The 17,730-nt window shown below is 68.7% G+C and overlaps 1 protein-coding gene across 1 annotated transcript; it reads left to right on the forward strand.

Annotated features, from left to right (window-relative positions):
* The first annotated feature begins 1,123 nt into the window (after positions 1-1,123).
* B4galnt4 (beta-1,4-N-acetyl-galactosaminyltransferase 4) lies at positions 1,124-17,730 on the forward strand. The gene is made up of 20 exons (XM_042665565.1): positions 1,124-1,274; positions 5,153-5,256; positions 5,485-5,580; positions 5,859-5,954; positions 6,030-6,120; positions 6,206-6,306; positions 6,400-6,467; positions 6,685-6,763; positions 7,933-7,999; positions 8,093-8,227; positions 8,863-8,972; positions 9,051-9,151; positions 9,244-9,341; positions 9,413-10,301; positions 15,594-15,874; positions 16,304-16,457; positions 16,548-16,620; positions 16,707-16,860; positions 17,110-17,236; positions 17,448-17,730. Exons 1-20 carry the CDS (start codon positions 1,124-1,126, stop codon positions 17,569-17,571), a joined length of 3,099 nt encoding a protein of 1,032 aa, XP_042521499.1. The 3' UTR covers positions 17,572-17,730.

The raw sequence follows: 17,730 nt of genomic DNA on the forward strand, positions 1-17,730 counted from the left end.
CCTGTGCAGGTCAGCCCTAGCCCGCCGTCCCTGTGCGGGGTCAGCCCTAGCCCGCCGTCCCTGTGCAGGTCAGCCCTAGCCCGCCGTCCCTGTGCGGGGTCAGCCCTAGCCCGCCCTCCCTGTGCGGGGTCAGCCCTAGCCAGGCCCCTGCCGCGCCCTCCCGAGGCCAGGGGGACCCCGCCACCCAGGCCGGCATCCCCGGGGGCCTAGCGTTCGGTGGAGGCCACGGTCATCCACGGGAGACCCAGTCCTTCTGTCTCACGCACCCTGTTTCCCAGCCTCCCGGGCGCCCCCCCTCCCGCCCCCACCATCGCCTCCCCGCGCCCTCCCGCCCTCCCCGCGCCCCTCTCCTCTACCGCCCCTCCCGCCCCCTCCCCGGGCCTCCGCGCCCCTCCCGCCCCCTCCCGCCCCCCTCCCCGGGCCTCCGCGCCCCTCCCGCCCCCTCCCCGGGCGTCCGCGCCCCTCCCGCCCCCTCCCGCCCCCCCTCCCCGGGCCTCCGCGCCCCTCCCGCCCCCTCCCCGGGCGTCCGCGCCCCTCCCGCCCCCTCCCCGGGCGTCCGCGCCCCTCCCGCCCCCTCCGCCGCCTCATCTCCCGCCCCAGCTCCGGCGCCCAGGTCTCCGCGCCGCAGGCCAGGTCCGGGCGGCTGCGCGTCGGCGGGCCCGGTGCGGGGCCGGTGCGGGGCCGGTGCGGGGACGCAGGCACGCCCTAGTGCGGCGCCCCGCCCCCGCGCGCCCCGCCCCCGCGCGCCGCCGATTGGCTCCCCGCGGGCCGGCCGGGCCGGATTGGCTGCGGCCGCGCGGCCGCCGGTCCCGAGCCACGGTGGGCAGCGCCGCAGCGCGGATGCCGCCCGGCCCCGCCGCGGCCCCGGGGAGCGCGGAGCGGGAGCGGGAGCGGCCGAGCGGGGCGGCCGGGCGGGGCGCGCCTGCGGGAGCCGCTCCCGCCGCCCGCCGGGCCACCTCGGGCGGGGCGGCCCGGGGGTCGCGGCCGCGCCCGGGGGCCGCGCGCGGCGGACAAAGGGCCATGCGGGGCCGCGGGCGCTGAGCGCGGCGGGCGGGCCGGGGATGCGGGGCGGGGCGGCGGGGGCCCGGGCGCCGCGGGGACGGCCCTGACCGCGGCGGCCGCGATGCCGCGGTTGCCGGTGAAGAAGATCCGCAAGCAGATGAAGCTGCTGCTGCTGCTGCTGCTGCTCACCGGCGCCGCGTGGCTCACCTACGTGCACCTGAGCCTGGCGCGCCCCGCACGCGCGCCGCGCCAGCGCCCGGGCGCCGGCCGAGGTACGCGGGGCGGCGCGGGCGGGCGCGGAGGGCCGGGCGCGGGGACGCGGGGACGCGGGCGGTCTGGCCCGGCCGCCCTCCCCCGCGCGGCTGTGCTGGGCGAGGGGCCGCGGGAGGCCCCGGGAGAGGCCGGTGACGTCAGCGGTGACGCGCGCGCCCCGGGCGGACCCCTCCCCGGACCGACCCCTCCCCGGACCGACCCCTCCCCGGACGGACCCCTCCCCGGACGGACCGACCCCTCCCCGGACGGACCGACCCCTCCCCGGACCGACCCCTCCCCGGACCGACCCCTCCCCGGACGGACCGACCCCTCCCCGGACCGACCCCTGCCCGGGCGGACCCCTGCCCGGACCGACCCCTCCCCGGACCGACCCCTCCCCGGACGGACCGACCCCTGCCCGGACGGACCGACCCCTCCCCGGACGGACCGACCCCTGCCCGGACCGACCCCTGCCCGGACCTACCCCTGCCCTGGCGGACCCCTCCCCGGGCGGACCCCTCCCCGGACGGACCGACCCCTGCCCGGACCGACCCCTGCTCGGACGGACCGACCCCTCCCCGGACCGACCCCTCCCCGGACCGACCCCTCCCCGGACGGACCGACCCCTCCCCGGACCGACCCCTCCCCGGACCGACCCCTCCCCGGACGGACCGACCCCTCCCCGGACCGACCCCTCCCCGGGCGGACCCTGGGGTCTGGCTTGGACCCCGAGTGCTCCGGTTAGCCGGGGTGGGGCCGGGTCTCCGCCTCTGCCTGCTCAGCAGGGCCTCAGTTTCCCTGCCTACGGGTGGGAGCGCCGCCCTGACCCCAGGCCTGTGCGCTTGGGGGATCGGGGCTGCCAGGGTCACTGACTGCCCCACGCCCGTGCCCGCGCCGCGGGGGCCGTGCCCGGTGCGGGGGCGCGCCCCGGGGGTGAGCCCACACACAACGTGTCTCATTGCCCGTGAGCAGGAGCCGGGAGGGGCCGTGGAGATGACACATTCGGGGAAAGAGCTTCCGAAGGCGGCGGGTAGCAGAGACAGAAGCAGCTGGAAGAGGAGGAGACAGGGCCAGAGTGGGGAAGCTGGGGAGTGGACAGTGGACCCCTGGCCAGGACTGAGGGGTGGACAGCGTGAACCCCTGGCCAGGACTGAGGGGGGTGGAGGACAGCGTGGACCCCTGGCCAGGACTGAGGGGTGGACAGCGTGGACCCCTGGCCAGGACTGAGGGGGGTGGACAGCGTGGACCCCTGGCCAGGACTGAGGGGGGTGGACAGCGTGGACCCTGGCCAGGACTGAGGGGGTGGACAGTGTGGACCCCTGGCCAGGACTGAGGGGTGGACAGCGTGGACCCCTGGCCGGGACTGAGGGGTGGACAGCGTGGACCCCTGGCCAGGACTGAGGGGTGGACAGCGTGGACCCTTGGCCAGGACTGAGGGGGTGGACAGCGTGGACCCCTGGCCAGGACTGAGGGGTGGACAGCGTGGACCCCTGGCCAGGACTGAGGGGTGGACAGCGTGGACCCCTGGCCAGGACTGGGGGGGGTGGAGGAGAGTGTGGACCCCTGGCCAGGACTGAGGGGGGTGGAGGACAGCGTGGACCCCTGGCGAGGACTGAGGGGGGGTAGAGGACAGTGTGGACCCCTGGCCAGGACTGGGGGGTGGACAGCGTGGACCCCTGGCCAGGACTGAGGGGTGGACAGCATCGACCCCTGGCCAGGACTGAGGGATGGACAGCATCGACCCCTGGCCAGGACTGAGGGGGTGGACAGCGTGGACCCCTGGCCAGGACTGAGGGGTGGACAGCATCGACCCCTGGCCAGGACTGAGGGGGGTGGAGGACAGCGTGGACCCCTGGTCAGGACTGAGGGGGGTGGAGGACAGCGTGGATCCCTGGCCAGGACTGAGGGGGGGTAGAGGACAGCGTGGACCCCTGGCCAGGACTGGGGGGTGGACAGCGTGGACCCCTGGCCAGGACTGAGGGGTGGACAGCATCGACCCCTGGCCAGGACTGAGAGGTGGACAGCATCGACCCCTGGCCAGAACTGAGGAGGTGGACAGCGTGGACCCCTGGCCAGGACTGAGGGGTGGACAGCATCGACCCCTGGCCAGGACTGAGGGGGGTGGAGGACAGCGTGGACCCCTGGCCAGGACTGAGGGGTGGACAGCGTGGACCCCTGGCCAGGACTGAGCGGGTGGACAGCGTGGACCCCTGGCCAGGACTGAGGGGGTGGACAGCGTGGACCCCTGGCCAGGACTGAGGGGGTGGACAGCGTGGACCTCTGGCCAGGACAGGCCCCAGCCAGCCTCCTCTGACTTGTGGAGGAATTGGCGTCCTGAGCTGGGTGTCAGGGGAGGCAGTGTCCCCTGTCCCAGGAGCCCCAAGCCGGGCACTGACTCAGGACATCCTAGACCACTCCACCCGAGGGGCTTCCAGGGGCTTCGGTCCTCTTCCTGCCTCCCAGCCGTGGAGTCCCCTCTGCCTCTGCATGCCTGGAGGCCTCTCCATGGACCCTAGACCGCTCCACAGCCAGGGCTCTGGGGCTGGTCCCCACCCCCAAGGGGGTCCATAGGTTACCTGAACCCATGCATCTCATACTGCAGGCCACATCTTCAAGAGATCCCTGACACTGAAGCCCCGCCCTCACCCCATGTCAGCTGATAGGGCGGAAGCCCGAGCTCTCAGCTTCCATCCGCTGCTTCTGTGGGTTGCTCAGTTGCCATAGGCCTCCAGCCCAACTTCCTGAGAAGTCAAGGAGCCAGCTGAACCTGGAGGGGTGTCGGCATAGAAGCCACACCCTGGCCCCCTCCCCCCCCCCCCCCCCCCCCCCCCCGCATCCGAGGGGTAGCTAGAGACCTGGGTAGGTGGGAGCTGTTCTGGGTCCTAGAAGGCCGAAGGTGCCAAGTGGCCCTGACAAGAGCAGCCTGGGCTCCCATCAGCCCTGCGGGACTTTTGAAAAGCAGCTGAACGTTGAGGTTTTCCAGACTGGCCGGTGGAGGCAGCATCGTGGTGGTGTCCGGCAGGCTGCGCACAGAGGCCCCGGGGGTAGGAGGACCAGAGGTCTCGGGCCTACAGGGTGATGGTGGCAGCCTGGCCTAGAACTGTACTACAGAAAAGTTTAATGCCTCTAGCTACCTGGACTTAGCTTGTTGGGCTGTGGACATCTGGAGCAGCCAAGCTGGCCAGGAGCCTGTTCCTTGCTTACCTCCCAACTAGTCAAAAGTGACTGAGGGAAGGCTCTGGAATCAGGAGCCTGGGAGAAGCACGGTGGGGGTCTCACTGGGCAGGAGCCAGGCCAGGGCGGGCAGGAGGGGCTGGAACCGGTCAGAGTGAGACTCCCCACCTAGAGGCTCAGGTCCTGGGTGTGGACCCTGGAAGGTGCTGTGGGGTGGTCATGGAGAATGTCCAGTAAGTGGAGAGAAATGGGCACAGAGATGTCCTGCCTCCGGCTTGGGGAGGGAGCGAGCTGTGGAGATGTCTCTGCCTGTCTGTGAGGGGTGCCATCTAGGGCACAGTCTTCCTCCAGGGCCACCTTGGTGCCGGGTCCTCTGGTAGACCGGCGCGGTGCCCCTGCCAGGGCTGCCTTGTTCAGGTGGCGTGGCTTGACCCTGGAACACCATGCTGGCTTTCCCTGCGGTCACCTTCGAGTCTCACTCTTGAGCCACATGGGAAAGGCTCTGGGGGCTCCCAGAAGGCTGGAGTCCTTCCTGAGGCAAGCCACTCAGTGAGAAGGGCAAGATGGGCACCCAGCGGCTGCAGATACACACATAGCCCTGCTCCCTCCCGGAAGCCTGGGCTCCAGCAGCACCTTCCTACCCCGCTGCAGCTGTGCGGGACAGGCCCACCGTGCCCCTGCTGACATGGTGAAGGTTCAGAGAGCTCTTGTTTGCCACCCACAGACGGGGAGAAGCTGCCCAGTGTGACGGACAGCCACGGGGCCCAGGCCCTGCCGGCCACGCAGAGGGTGGACGACTCCAGTGAGAGTCGAGAGGAGGAGCAGGCGGTAAGCGGGGAGGGGTGGAAGGCGTGCCACCTTGTCTGTGTGAGCACCCTGGCCTGGCGTTGCATATCCGGGCAGACACAGGTGGTGTGTGTGCGGCTGTGTCCTGAGGGCGCGTGCGGAGGGTGCTCGGCCTGAGACAGACTGTGTGTGAAGGTGCCTTGCTGTGTCTGCCTGCGCTTGTGTGTGGCGGGGACCCTACTTACCCTTGCTGCCCTTCCTCTCCTGAAGTTCGAGGGGCGGGACCCAAACATGCTATTTCCTGGAGGGGCAGGGAGGCCCCCACCACTGAACCTCACACGTCAGACACCCCCTTGGCGGGAGGAGGTGAGCTCTGCCCCTCCTGGATGGGCTGGGAGGTGGGGGGGGAGGTAAAGCCCCCCTGGATGGGCAGGGCGGGGGTGGGAGATAAAGCCCCCCTGGATGGGGGGGGAGGTAAAGCCCCTCTGGATGGGCTGGCAGGGGGAAGGGGAGGAGGGGGAGGGAGATAGAGCCCCCCTGGATGGGCTGGCAGGGGGAAGGGGAAGAGGGGGAGGGGTAAAGCCCCCCTGGATGGGCAGCCGGGCGGGGGGGGGGGGGGGGAGGTAAAGCCTCCCTGGCTCCAGTTCAAGGGACAGGTGAACCTGCACGTTTTTGAGGACTGGTGTGGAGGTGCGGTGGGTCAGCTGAGGAGGAATCTGCACTTCCCGCTCTTCCCTCATGTGAGTGCCCGGGTGGGCTGGCGGGCTGGGGGGGCACCAGGCTGGCCTCGGCGTCACTGCTCACTACCTCCCTAGACGCGCACCACCGTGAAGAAGTTGGCAGTGTCCCCCAAGTGGAAGAACTATGGACTCCGGATTTTTGGCTTCATTCACCCAGCGAAAGATGGTGTGGGGGCGGGGTGTGCCGCGGAGTGGGGTGTCAGGGGGCGGTGGCGTGAAGAGCCTGAACAAGCCCTTGTCCTGTGGGCTAGGGGACATCCAGTTCTCCGTGGCTTCGGACGACAACTCTGAGCTCTGGCTGAGTGTGGATGAGAGTCCGGCAGCTGCCCAGCTCATAGCCTTTGTAGGCAAGGTATGCCCTGCCCGGCCCTGCAGCTTCTTGGGAATGGGTCTGGTGTGCCCCAAAACACAGCAGCCCTTAGGCTCGCTGCTGTGTCACTTCTAGACCGGCTCTGAGTGGACTGCACCTGGAGAATTCACCAAGTTCAGCTCCCAGGTGTCCAAGCCCCGGCGGTGAGTTGGGGCGAGCATATGTGCTCAGGAGTGTTGGTGGGTGGAGGAGAAGCTGGGTGAGCCTCCTTACACTGTCACTGGCCTGCAGAGAGCAGCCCGGCCGGAGGGAGGGCGGGCGGGTCTCTCTCACGCGCACACACACACACACACCCTGGGCTCTCCCTCTGTTTGGGGTTCCTGGATAATGATGATGAAGACACGTTCTTCATGTTCACAGGCTCATGGCCTCCCGGAAATACTACTTTGAACTGCTTCACAAGCAGGATGACCGGGGCTCAGACCATGTGGAAGTGGGTGTGAGTATGGCGGGTCTTCCTGAGATGCCGGAAGACCCCAGCCCCCTCCTTCCCCTGACTCCCTCCCCCACCCCAACCTCCTTGCAAGACTGCTTCACTATGGTCCATGCCCCAGAGACCTCTCCCTTATCCCGTGAAGCAGAGGCTCTGGTGTGAACCTGGGTCAGGAGGGCCTGCTGTGCTGGCTAGGGTACCATTGAAGAGCAGCCTTCAGCAAGCAGACGTGGAAGGGAAAGAGTTTGGGGTAGGAATTCCAGACCTAGTGGGTGGACCTGTGTCTCCCAGCGTCTTCTGAGACCTGAGAGGTCTGGTGGCCAGGCCCGGCCTGCAGGGCCATACTGGACAACACAGGCTATCCGGAGAACGAAGCAGGGAGACTTTCGTTCCAAGAAAACTCTGGCCAGTGTGGGAAGGCCAAGCACTGAGAGGAGCCCTTGGGAGGGCATCCAGGCAGGTCAGAGGCGGGAGGGCATCCAGGCAGGTCAGAGGCGGGAGGGCATCCAGGCAGGTCAGAGGCGGGAGGGCATCCAGGCAGGTCAGAGGCGGGAGGGCATCCAGGCAGGTCGGAGGCGGGAGGGAACTTCGCAGGGTAGGAGGGAGGTCGGCCCTCAGCCTGAGGCCGCAGGGTGTTGCATGTGTCCAGTGCATGTGATCACTGTGAGCTTAACTCAGCAGGCTGGAGGCACAACTTTAGGCTCACCCTGGGGGGAGGATGGTGAGAGCTGGATAAAGCTAGAGCAGAGGGTCTGGAGTCAGCCCCAGGAAGATCAGCTTGCAGGGAGCCCGAGAGGAACCGAGTCCGACAGGAGCAGCTAGAGAGGTGGGCGCAAGGAGGGGAGGGTGCCAGGCCCGGTCCTTCCAAGCCCAGCAGTGACCTCAGGAGAGCAGAGGTGCAAAACCAGGGAGCTGGTGAGGTTTGACGCATTCCCGGCAAGTCCGGAAGCTGCCTGGAAGGGAGGGAAGTCGGGGGAGGGATCAAAGGTAGGGGATCTAGATCTGCCCCTAGAGCCCCTCAGCCTGGTCCTCCCGCAGCTGCCTTTTCCTAGGTCTCCTCTCCCATCCACCCTCCAAACTGCCCCTATCCTTGGAGATGGCGCCCCTGGCCTCCCCCGCCCTGAGCCAGGAAGAGCCCCCCTGGACGCTGCCTCTTTCCTGCCCCCGCCCCCTAGTGGCGAGCCTTCCTGCCTGGTCTGAAGTTCGAGATCGTCGGCTCTGCCCACATCTCCCTGTACACAGGTGTGGAGCCGCACCCTTGGGGAAGGGATCACCTCTGGCAGCTGGGTCTGGATGGGAACGGGGAGGAGAGTGAAGGCCTCCCTTCTGCCCCAGATGAGTCGGCCCTGAAGATGGATCATGTGGCCCACATCCCCCAGTCTCTAGCCAGCCACGTGGGCGGCCACTTCCCACAGCAGGAGCCCAGCGTGGACATGCTGCGGCCAGACCCCAGGGACATCTTCTTCCTCAGTGAGAGGGGGCTGGAGCGGGGGCAGAGGCGGGGCGCGGGGGCTGGAGCGGGGCGCGGGGGCTGGAGCGGGGCGCGGGGGCTGGAGCGGGGGCTGAGGCGGGGCGCGGGGGCTGGAGCGGGGGCAGCCGTGGGGCGCCGGGGCTGGAGCGGGGGCAGCCGTGGGGCGCCGGGGCTGGAGCGGGGGCAGCCGTGGGGCGCGGGGGCTGGAGCGGGGGCAGCCGTGGGGCGCGGGGGCTGGAGCGGGGCGCGGGGGCTGGAGTGGGGCGCGGGGGCTGGAGCGGGGCGCGGGGGCTGGAGTGGGGCGCGGGGGCTGGAGTGGGGCGCGGGGGCTGGAGCGGGGGCTGGAGCGGGGCGCGGGGGCTGGAGTGGGGCGCGGGGGCTGGAGCGGGGGCTGAGGCGGGGCGCGGGGGCTGGAGCGGGGGCAGCCGTGGGGCGCCGGGGCTGGAGCGGGGGCAGCCGTGGGGCGCGGGGGCTGGAGCGGGGGCAGCCGTGGGGCGCCGGGGCTGGAGCGGGGGCAGCCGTGGGGCGCGGGGGCTGGAGCGGGGGCAGCCGTGGGGCGCGGGGGCTGGAGCCGGGGCAGCCGTGGGGCGCCGGGGCTGGGCGCCAGTCGGGCCACAGTAACTGCCCCTCGCAGCTCCTCGGATGGAGCCTTCCAGCCTGGAGAACGTGCTGGAGCCATGCGCCTACGCCCCGACCTACATCCTCAAGGATTTTCCCATCGCAAGATACCAGGGACTGCAGTTTGTAAGTGCCGGGCCTCCTCTGTGGGCTCCCCCGCAGCCTCAGCCCCTTCGCACACAGCTAAGCCTGCCCTGCCTCCAGGTGTACCTGTCCTTCGTCTATCCCAACGACTACACCCGCCTCACCCACATGGAGTCAGACAACAAGTGCTTCTACCGAGAGTCGCCCTTGTACCTGGAGAGGTGGGTGGGGCGGGGAGGGAGGTTCCGTCAGAAGCCAGGGCAGAGCCTGGCAGCAGGGCCTCTGATGCCTGCCCTGCCCCGCCCCGCCCCAGGTTTGGGTTCTACAAATACATGAAGATGGACAGGGAGGAGGGAGAGGATGATGAAGAGGAGATGCAGCGCCGCGCCTTCCTCTTCCTCAACCCGGATGGTAGGTGCCCCCGAGCCCGGGCGTGCCCAGCCTGCTGGCCTGTCCTGCAGCTGACTGTGCACTTCCGGCAGACTTTCTGGATGATGAAGATGACCGGGAGCTGCTGGACAGCCTGGAGCCAACAGGGGCATCTGTGGCACAGCTCGGCCGCCAGACCCCCACGCTGGTGGCCCCCACGAAGCCCAAGATGCTGACTGTGGCCACCCCCACCCCACCGACGTCCAGTTCTCTGGATGGGCAGGCCCCCAGGCATTCCCGGGCCCTAAGCTGGGCCTCCCGGCCCCTGCCCCTCTTTCTGGGCCGGGCCCCACCCCCCCACACGGCGCCCTCAAAGGTGTATGTGACGAGGGTGCGGCCGGTGCGGCCTGGGCTGCGGGCCTCCCGGAGGGCGCTGCCGGACCCCCCCTGGCCCCCTTTCCCCAGGGTCTTCCCACGCCCCAGGCCCCTGCCCAGGGTGCAGCTGCGGGCGCCACCGCGCCCCCCGCAGCCCCACCGCCGCAGGACCGCAGAGCCGAGGCCTTCGGCCCGGACGCAGGCCCCCCGGGGGGGCCGGGGGGCCCCAGTGCATGCCCGGGAACTCGCAGCGCCCGCTGCAGACGCAAACTCGTCCGCCGAGACAAAACCCGTGACCTCCTTCCTCCGCGTGGCCCAGGTGTCCAGGCCGCAGCTGCCCGGGGAGGGGGAGGAGGAGGGGGAGGACGACGGCCCCCCGGGGGAAGAGGCCACACCGGACGCCAGTGAGGAGGAGGAAGAGGCGGCGGCGCGGCCCGCGGGCCGCTGGCGGGAGGACGCCATCGACTGGCAGCGCACGTTCAGCGTGGGCACCGTGGACTTCGAGCTGCTGCGCTCGGACTGGAATGACCTGCGCTGCAACGTGTCGGGAAATCTGCAGCTGCCGGAGGCCGAGGCCGTGGACGTGGCGGCCCAGTACATGGAGCGGCTCAACGCGCGCCACGGCGGGTACGGGGGGGCTCAACGCGCGCCACGGCGGGTACGGGGGGGCTCAACGCGCGCCACGGCGGGTACGGGGGGGCTCAACGCGCGCCACGGCGAGTACGGGGACGGGCTCAAGGCGCGCCACGGCGGGTACGGGGGGGCTCAACGCGCGCCACAGCGGGTACGGGGACGGGCTCAAGGCGCGCCACGGCGGGTACGGGGACGGGCTCAACGCACGCCACGGGGGGGCTCAACGCGCGCCACGGCGGGTACGGGGGGGCTCAACGCGCGCCACGGCGGGTACGGGGGGGGGGGGGCTCAACGCGCGCCACGGCGGGTACGGGGACGGGCTCAACGCGCGCCACGGCGGGTACGGGGACGGGCTCAACGCGCGCCACGGCGGGTACGGGGAGGGGCAGCGGCCAGTGAGCACAACGGGGGGGGGGGGCAGCGGCCAGTGAGCACAACGGGGGGGGGCAGAGGCCAGTGAGCACCACGCTGGTATGGGGGGCGGGCAGCGGCTCAACACATGCTACAGGGGGTATGCGGGTGGGGCAGTGGCTGTGAGTGTCATGGTGGGATTGGGGCAGTGGCTGTGAGTGTCATGGTGGGATTGGGGGCAGTGGCTGTGAGTGTCATGGTGGGATTGGGGCAGTGGCTGTGAGTGTCATGGTGGGATTGGGGGCAGTGGCTGTGAGTGTCATGGTGGGATTGGGGGCAGTGGCTCAGTGTCATGGTGGGATTGGGGGCAGTGGCTGTGAGTGTCATGGTGGGATTGGGGCAGTGGCTGTGAGTGTCATGGTGGGATTGGGGGCAGTGGCTCAGTGTCATGGTGGGATTGGGGGCAGTGGCTGTGAGTGTCATGGTGGGATTGGGGCAGTGGCTGTGAGTGTCATGGTGGGATTGGGGCAGTGGCTCAGTGTCATGGTGGGATTGGGGGCAGTGGCTGTGAGTGTCATGGTGGGATTGGGGCAGTGGCTGTGAGTGTCATGGTGGGATTGGGGCAGTGGCTGTGAGTGTCATGGTGGGATTGGGGCAGTGGCTGTGAGTGTCATGGTGGGATTGGGGCAGTGGCTGTGAGTGTCATGGTGGGATTGGGGGCAGTGGCTCAGTGTCATGGTGGGATTGGGGGCAGTGGCTGTGAGTGTCATGGTGGGATTGGGGCAGTGGCTGTGAGTGTCATGGTGGGATTGGGGCAGTGGCTGTGAGTGTCATGGTGGGATTGGGACAGTGGCTGTGAGTGTCATGGTGGGATTGGGGGCAGTGGCTGTGAGTGTCATGGTGGGATTGGGGGCAGCGGCTCAGTGTCATGGTGGGATTGGGGGCAGCGGCTCAGTGTCATGGTGGGATTGGGGCAGTGGCTGTGAGTGTCATGGTGGGATTGGGGCAGCGGCTCAGTGTCATGGTGGGATTGGGGCAGTGGCTGTGAGTGTCATGGTGGGATTGGGGCAGTGGCTGTGAGTGTCATGGTGGGATTGGGGGCAGTGGCTGTGAGTGTCATGGTGGGATTGGGCTCAGTGGCTCAGTGTCATGGTGGGATTGGGGCAGCGGCTCAGTGTCATGGTGGGGTTGGGGGCAGTGGCTGTGAGTGTCATGGTGGGATTGGGGGCAGTGGCTGTGAGTGTCATGGTGGGATTGGGGGCAGTGGCTCAGTGTCATGGTGGGATTGGGGCAGTGGCTGTGAGTGTCATGGTGGGATTGGGGGCAGTGGCTCAGTGTCATGGTGGGATTGGGCGCAGCGGCTCAGTGTCATGGTGGGATTGAGGGCAGTGGCTCAGTGTCATGGTGGGATTGGGGCAGTGGCTGTGAGTGTCATGGTGGGATTGAGGGCAGTGGCTCAGTGTCATGGTGGGATTGGGGGCAGTGGCTGTGAGTGTCATGGTGGGATTGGGGCAGTGGCTGTGAGTGTCATGGTGGGATTGGGGCAGTGGCTGTGAGTGTCATGGTGGGATTGGGGGCAGTGGCTCAGTGTCATGGTGGGATTGGGGGCAGTGGCTCAGTGTCATGGTGGGATTGGGGGCAGTGGCTGTGTCATGGTGGGATTGGGGGCAGTGGTTGTGTCATGGTGGGATTGGGGCAGTGGCTGTGAGTGTCATGGTGGGATTGGGGCAGTGGCTGTGAGTGTCATGGTGGGATTGGGGGCAGTGGCTGTGAGTGTCATGGTGGGATTGGGGGCAGTGGCTGTGTCATGGTGGGATTGGGGCAGTGGCTGTGAGTGTCATGGTGGGATTGGGGGCAGTGGCTCAGTGTCATGGTGGGATTGGGGGCAGTGGCTCAGTGTCATGGTGGGATTGGGGGCAGTGGCTCAGTGTCATGGTGGGATTGGGGCATTGGCTGTGAGTTTCATGGTGGGATTGGGCGCAGCGGCTCAGTGTCATGGTGGGATTGGGCGCAGTGGCTCAGTGTCATGGTGGGATTGGGGCAGTGGCTGTGAGTGTCATGGTGGGATTGGGCGCAGCGGCTCAGTGTCATGGTGGGATTGGGGCAGCGGCTCAGTGTCATGGTGGGATTGGGCGCAGTGGCTGTGAGTGTCATGGTGGGATTGGGGCAGTGGCTGTGAGTGTCATGGTGGGATTGGGCGCAGCGGCTCAGTGTCATGGTGGGATTGGGGCAGTGGCTGTGAGTGTCATGGTGGGATTGGGGGCAGTGGCTGTGAGTGTCATGGTGGGATTGGGCGCAGTGGCTGTGTCATGGTGGGATTGGGGCAGCGGCTCAGTGTCATGGTGGGATTGGGGGCAGTGGCTCAGTGTCATGGTGGGATTGGGGGCAGCGGCTCAGTGTCATGGTGGGATTGGGGCAGTGGCTGTGAGTGTCATGGTGGGATTGGGCGCAGCGGCTCAGTGTCATGGTGGGATTGGGGCAGCGGCTCAGTGTCATGGTGGGATTGGGGCAGTGGCTGTGAGTGTCATGGTGGGATTGGGCGCAGCGGCTCAGTGTCATGGTGGGATTGGGGCAGCGGCTCAGTGTCATTGTGGGATTGGGCGCAGTGGCTGTGAGTGTCATGGTGGGATTGGGGCAGTGGCTGTGTCATGGTGGGATTGGGGCAGTGGCTGTGAGTGTCATGGTGGGATTGGGCGCAGCGGCTCAGTGTCATGGTGGGATTGGGGGCAGTGGCTGTGAGTGTCATGGTGGGATTGGGGCAGTGGCTGTGAGTGTCATGGTGGGATTGGGGGCAGTGGCTGTGAGTGTCATGGTGGGATTGGGCGCAGCGGCTCAGTGTCATGGTGGGATTGGGGGCAGCGGCTCAGTGTCATGGTGGGATTGGGGGCAGTGGCTGTGAGTGTCATGGTGGGATTGGGGGCAGCGGATCAGTGTTATGGTTGGATTGGGGGGCAGGGGCTCATTGAGCACCACAGGTTTAGTGGCAGCAGCTCAGCAAGCATCATGGATGGTATGGGGGCCAGGTATGGTGGGCAGCGGCCGGTCAGCACCGGGGATGGAGAGTGGGGAACACCAAAGGCTCATGAGCACCATGGGGGGGCCAACAGCTCGGGGAGCACCGTGGTCATGGGTGTCATCTGGAGAGGGCTCCAGGGACTCAGACCTTCCTGGGGACCAGCGTGCTTCTCGGGAACTCCACAGCTCTTCTCCTGTGCCCCTGCGCCTCTCCCCTGGCATGCTCCTTTCCTGCTCAAGACTGTGGCCAAGGTTTGGTGCTTCTACAGAGTCCCACCCAAGGCTGGTTCCTGGGATGCTGCACCCCCAAACCCTAAATCTGTCTCCTTGACCCAAGCTACAAGGTTTAGTGGTCAGTCTCAGGCACATGGTAGGCAGGAGCCCACTCTGGGGCCAGGTCAGCTAAGAACACCTACACCCTTCGTCTCCCTGGACATCGCTGAGGTCTTCACTATGGCTGTGAGACCAGTTCCGGGGCAGGCATGGGGCTCCTGCCCACGGGCCCTCAGACCTGCCAGGCCCAGGATCCAGCCTGTGCCCACCTCCCCCTGGGAGGCTGGAGCCCGAGGGCCTGCTGTGTGCCAAACCCGGGGGAGAGGGACAGCAGGCCAAGGTGCCAGTTGGGCAGAAGATGGACACAGCCAAGCGGGATAGACGTTCTGAGCAAGGCAGGGGTTGGGCCCTGGTGTGCACAGGTTGCCTGGCTGTGCTATCTGCTGGGTTGTGGGGAGGAAGGGTGGCCGCCTGGTTCTAGGGAGGTGGGTGGAAATTGCTGTAGCCCAAGTGGTTGGGAAAGCAGACCCGCCCTCAGTCATCAGCATCCTGCAGGCAGCTCAGTGCCCAGGCCTTTCCAAACCACCAGTGCAACTGTCCCTGCATTTGCCTGCTTGGGCCCAGAGTTTGGGTGGCCCGGAGGGGTGACCAAGAGCATTTGCATCTAAAAAACTCCACTTGTCGGGCACTGGTGGCTCACGCCTGTAATCCTAGCTACTCAGGAGGCTGAGATCTGAGGATCGCGGTTCAAAGCCAGCCCGGGCAAGAGAGACCGTGAGACTCCTATCTCCAATAAACCACCAGAAAACCGGAAGTGGCGCTGTAGCTCAAGTGGTAGAGCACTCGCCTTGAGCTGAAGAGCTGAGGGACAGCGCCCAGGCCCAGAGTTCAAGCCCCACGACCGACAAAAAAATAAAAATCTCCACTTGGGGAGACTAGGTAGTGGGGGGAGTGGGAACAGGTCGGAGGTCACAGTGGCGGGCTTCCAGGCCCACCAGTCAATGAGAGCTGGTAGGAGACTGCACAGGGTCTGGGGCAGAGCGGGAAGGCTGTGGGCAGAAGGTGGGGAAGGGACCAAAGGAAGGCAGCAGCCCCCTCTTGGGACGCTCGGAGGCGTCTCTAGGAGTGCTGGGGAGGACTGAGCAAATCTAGACAGGAATCCTCCCCCAGACAGGCGAGCGCAGAAGGCCCGGGGAGAGGGGCGCAGAGGGCCCAGGGAGAGGGGCGCAGCCGCGGGCCGCCTGGAGCTGGGGGCCCGAGCCGGTCCAGCTGCCTCCTGGTGGGGGGGAAACCGCACTGGCTGACCGCCGATTCCTGCCCCGCGCTGACCGTCCCCTCCCCCGCCGCTGACCCCTGCCCCGCGCTGACCGCACCCCGCGCTAACCCCCGCCCCGCGCTGACCGCTGACCCCCGCCCCGTGCTGACCCCCGCCCCGCGCTGACCACCCCCTCCCCCGCCGCTAACCCCCGCCCCGCGCTGACCGCTGACCCCCGCCCCGCGCTGACCGCTGACCCCCGCCCCGTGCTGACCCCCGCCCCGCGCTGACCACCCCCTCCCCCGCCGCTAACCCCCGCCCCGCGCTGACCCCCGCCCCGCGCTGACCGCTGACCCCCGCCCCGCGCTGACCGCGCCCCGCCCGCCCCGCAGGCGCTTCGCGCTGCTGCGCATCGTGAACGTGGAGAAGCGGCGCGACTCTGCGCGCGGGAGCCGCTTCCTGCTGGAGCTGGAGCTGCAGGAGCGCGGCGGCGGCCGCCTGCGCCTGTCCGAGTACGTCTTCCTGCGGCTGCCGGGCGCGCGGGCCGGGGACGCGGACGCGGACAGCCCCGAGCCCCCCGCGGCCGCCGCCTCGCGCCGCCCCGACGCCGAGCTCTGCCGGCCGCTGCGCCTGGCGTGGCGCCAGGACGTCATGGTGCACTTCATCGTGCCAGGTACGGGCGGGGGGGGGTCGGCATGCGCCAGGTACGGGGGGGGGGTCGGCACGCGCCAGGTACGGGCGGGGGGGGGGGGTCGGCACGCGCCAGGTCCCCGGCGGGGGGGGGAGGGGTCGGCACGCGCCAGGTCCCCGGCGGGGTGCCCCAGTGCGGGGGTCGGGGGGAGGGGGTCGGCACGCGCCAGGTCCCCGGCGGGGGGGGGGGGTCGGCACGCGCCAGGTCCCGGGGGGGGGGGGGGGTCGGCACGCGCCAGGTCCCCGGCGGGGTGCCCCAGTGCGGGGGTCGGGGGGAGGGGGTCGGCACGCGCCAGGTCCCCGGCGGGGTGCCCCAGTGCGGGGGGGCGGGGTGCCCCGGCGCGGGCCGGGCAGGGTGGCCGGAGGAGGGCACCCCCCCCAGCCGCCAGCCCGTCCCGCGTCCCTCTTCCAGTGAAGAACCAGGCGCGCTGGGTGGCACAGTTCCTGGCGGACATGGTGGCGCTGCACGCGCGCACCGGAGACTCGCACTTCAGCGTCATCCTGGTGGACTTCGAGAGCGAGGACATGGACGTGGAGCGGGCCCTGCGCGGGGCGCGCCTGCCCCGGTACGAGGCGCCCGGTGCGCTTCCCCCCTGCGAGGCGCCCCCTGCCCCGGCTCCAGCATGGCCACCAGCGGCTCCTTTAACCCCCCCCAGGTACCAGTACCTGAGACGCACTGGAAACTTCGAGCGCTCGGCGGGGCTGCAGGCCGGAGTGGACGCGGTGGAGGTCTGTGGCGGGGTCAGGCCCGGCGCAGGGCGGGCAGGGGAGGGTGGGGAGGGCAGGATGGCCCACTCAGACCTCTGGACCCCCAGGACCCCAGCAGCATCGTCTTCCTCTGTGACCTGCACATCCACTTCCCTCTCAACATCCTGGACAGCATCCGGAAGCACTGCGTGGAGGGCAAGCTGGCCTTCGCCCCCGTGGTCATGCGCCTGGGCTGCGGGAGCTCACCGGGCAACCCACACGGCAAGTCCCCGAATGACCCCCCAGGCCAGCACCCCACTGCTCACCAGCCTGGTCCTGGCGCCCAGGGCTTCTCCCAGCCTTCAGAGTGGGCCTCGAACCCACGGTTCCAGAAACCCAGGATCTGAGCCGTAAGACCACCCCATCCGGTGCTGTGCGCCTGGCTGAGAGCCCCAGCCCCACCCCTTCCTGAGGTCTCCGGAGACCCCCACCCCACCCCCACCCCATCTGAAAGCGGCCCCTCCACACCAGGTTACTGGGAGGTGAATGGCTTTGGCCTCTTTGGGATCTACAAATCGGATTTTGACCGCGTGGGAGGCATGAACACGGAGGAGTTCCGGGACCAGTGGGGGGGCGAGGACTGGGAGCTGCTGGACCGGTGCGTGTGCCGACCCCATGCCACGGGGACCACTCCCCCCGCTGCCAAGCTCTGCAGGGCCAGAGAGCCCCACAGTCCCCTGCTGCATGCTGCCCTGAGCCCCAGGTCCTGGGGGGGGGACCCAGCCAGCTGATGTCCCTCCCCCCACCCCAGGGTCCTGCGGGGTGGGGGGAGACCCAGCCAAGCTGACATTCCTCCCACCCCACCCCAGGGTCCTGCAGGCAGGGCTGGAGGTGGAGCGACTGAGGCTGAGGAACTTCTACCATCATTATCATTCCAAGCGGGGTATGTGGGGCACCCGGAGTCGCAAGAGCTCCCGTGTGGAGCGGTCCTGAGGCTGGAGGACCTGCCCGGCATGCTGAAGCAGAGGTGGCGGCCGCGGATGCTCAGCTCCAGGATCCGCCCCACGTGGCTCATGGCCTGGCTGCCACCTCGGTCCCACACTGCACAATGATTTCTGTGAAATTTTCTGTAGCAATGACCTTGTTTTCAGG

Source organism: Dipodomys spectabilis, unplaced genomic scaffold (genome assembly GCF_019054845.1).
Source record: "Dipodomys spectabilis isolate Male_0828 unplaced genomic scaffold, ASM1905484v1 ptg000331l, whole genome shotgun sequence".
NCBI lineage: Eukaryota > Metazoa > Chordata > Mammalia > Rodentia > Heteromyidae > Dipodomys > Dipodomys spectabilis.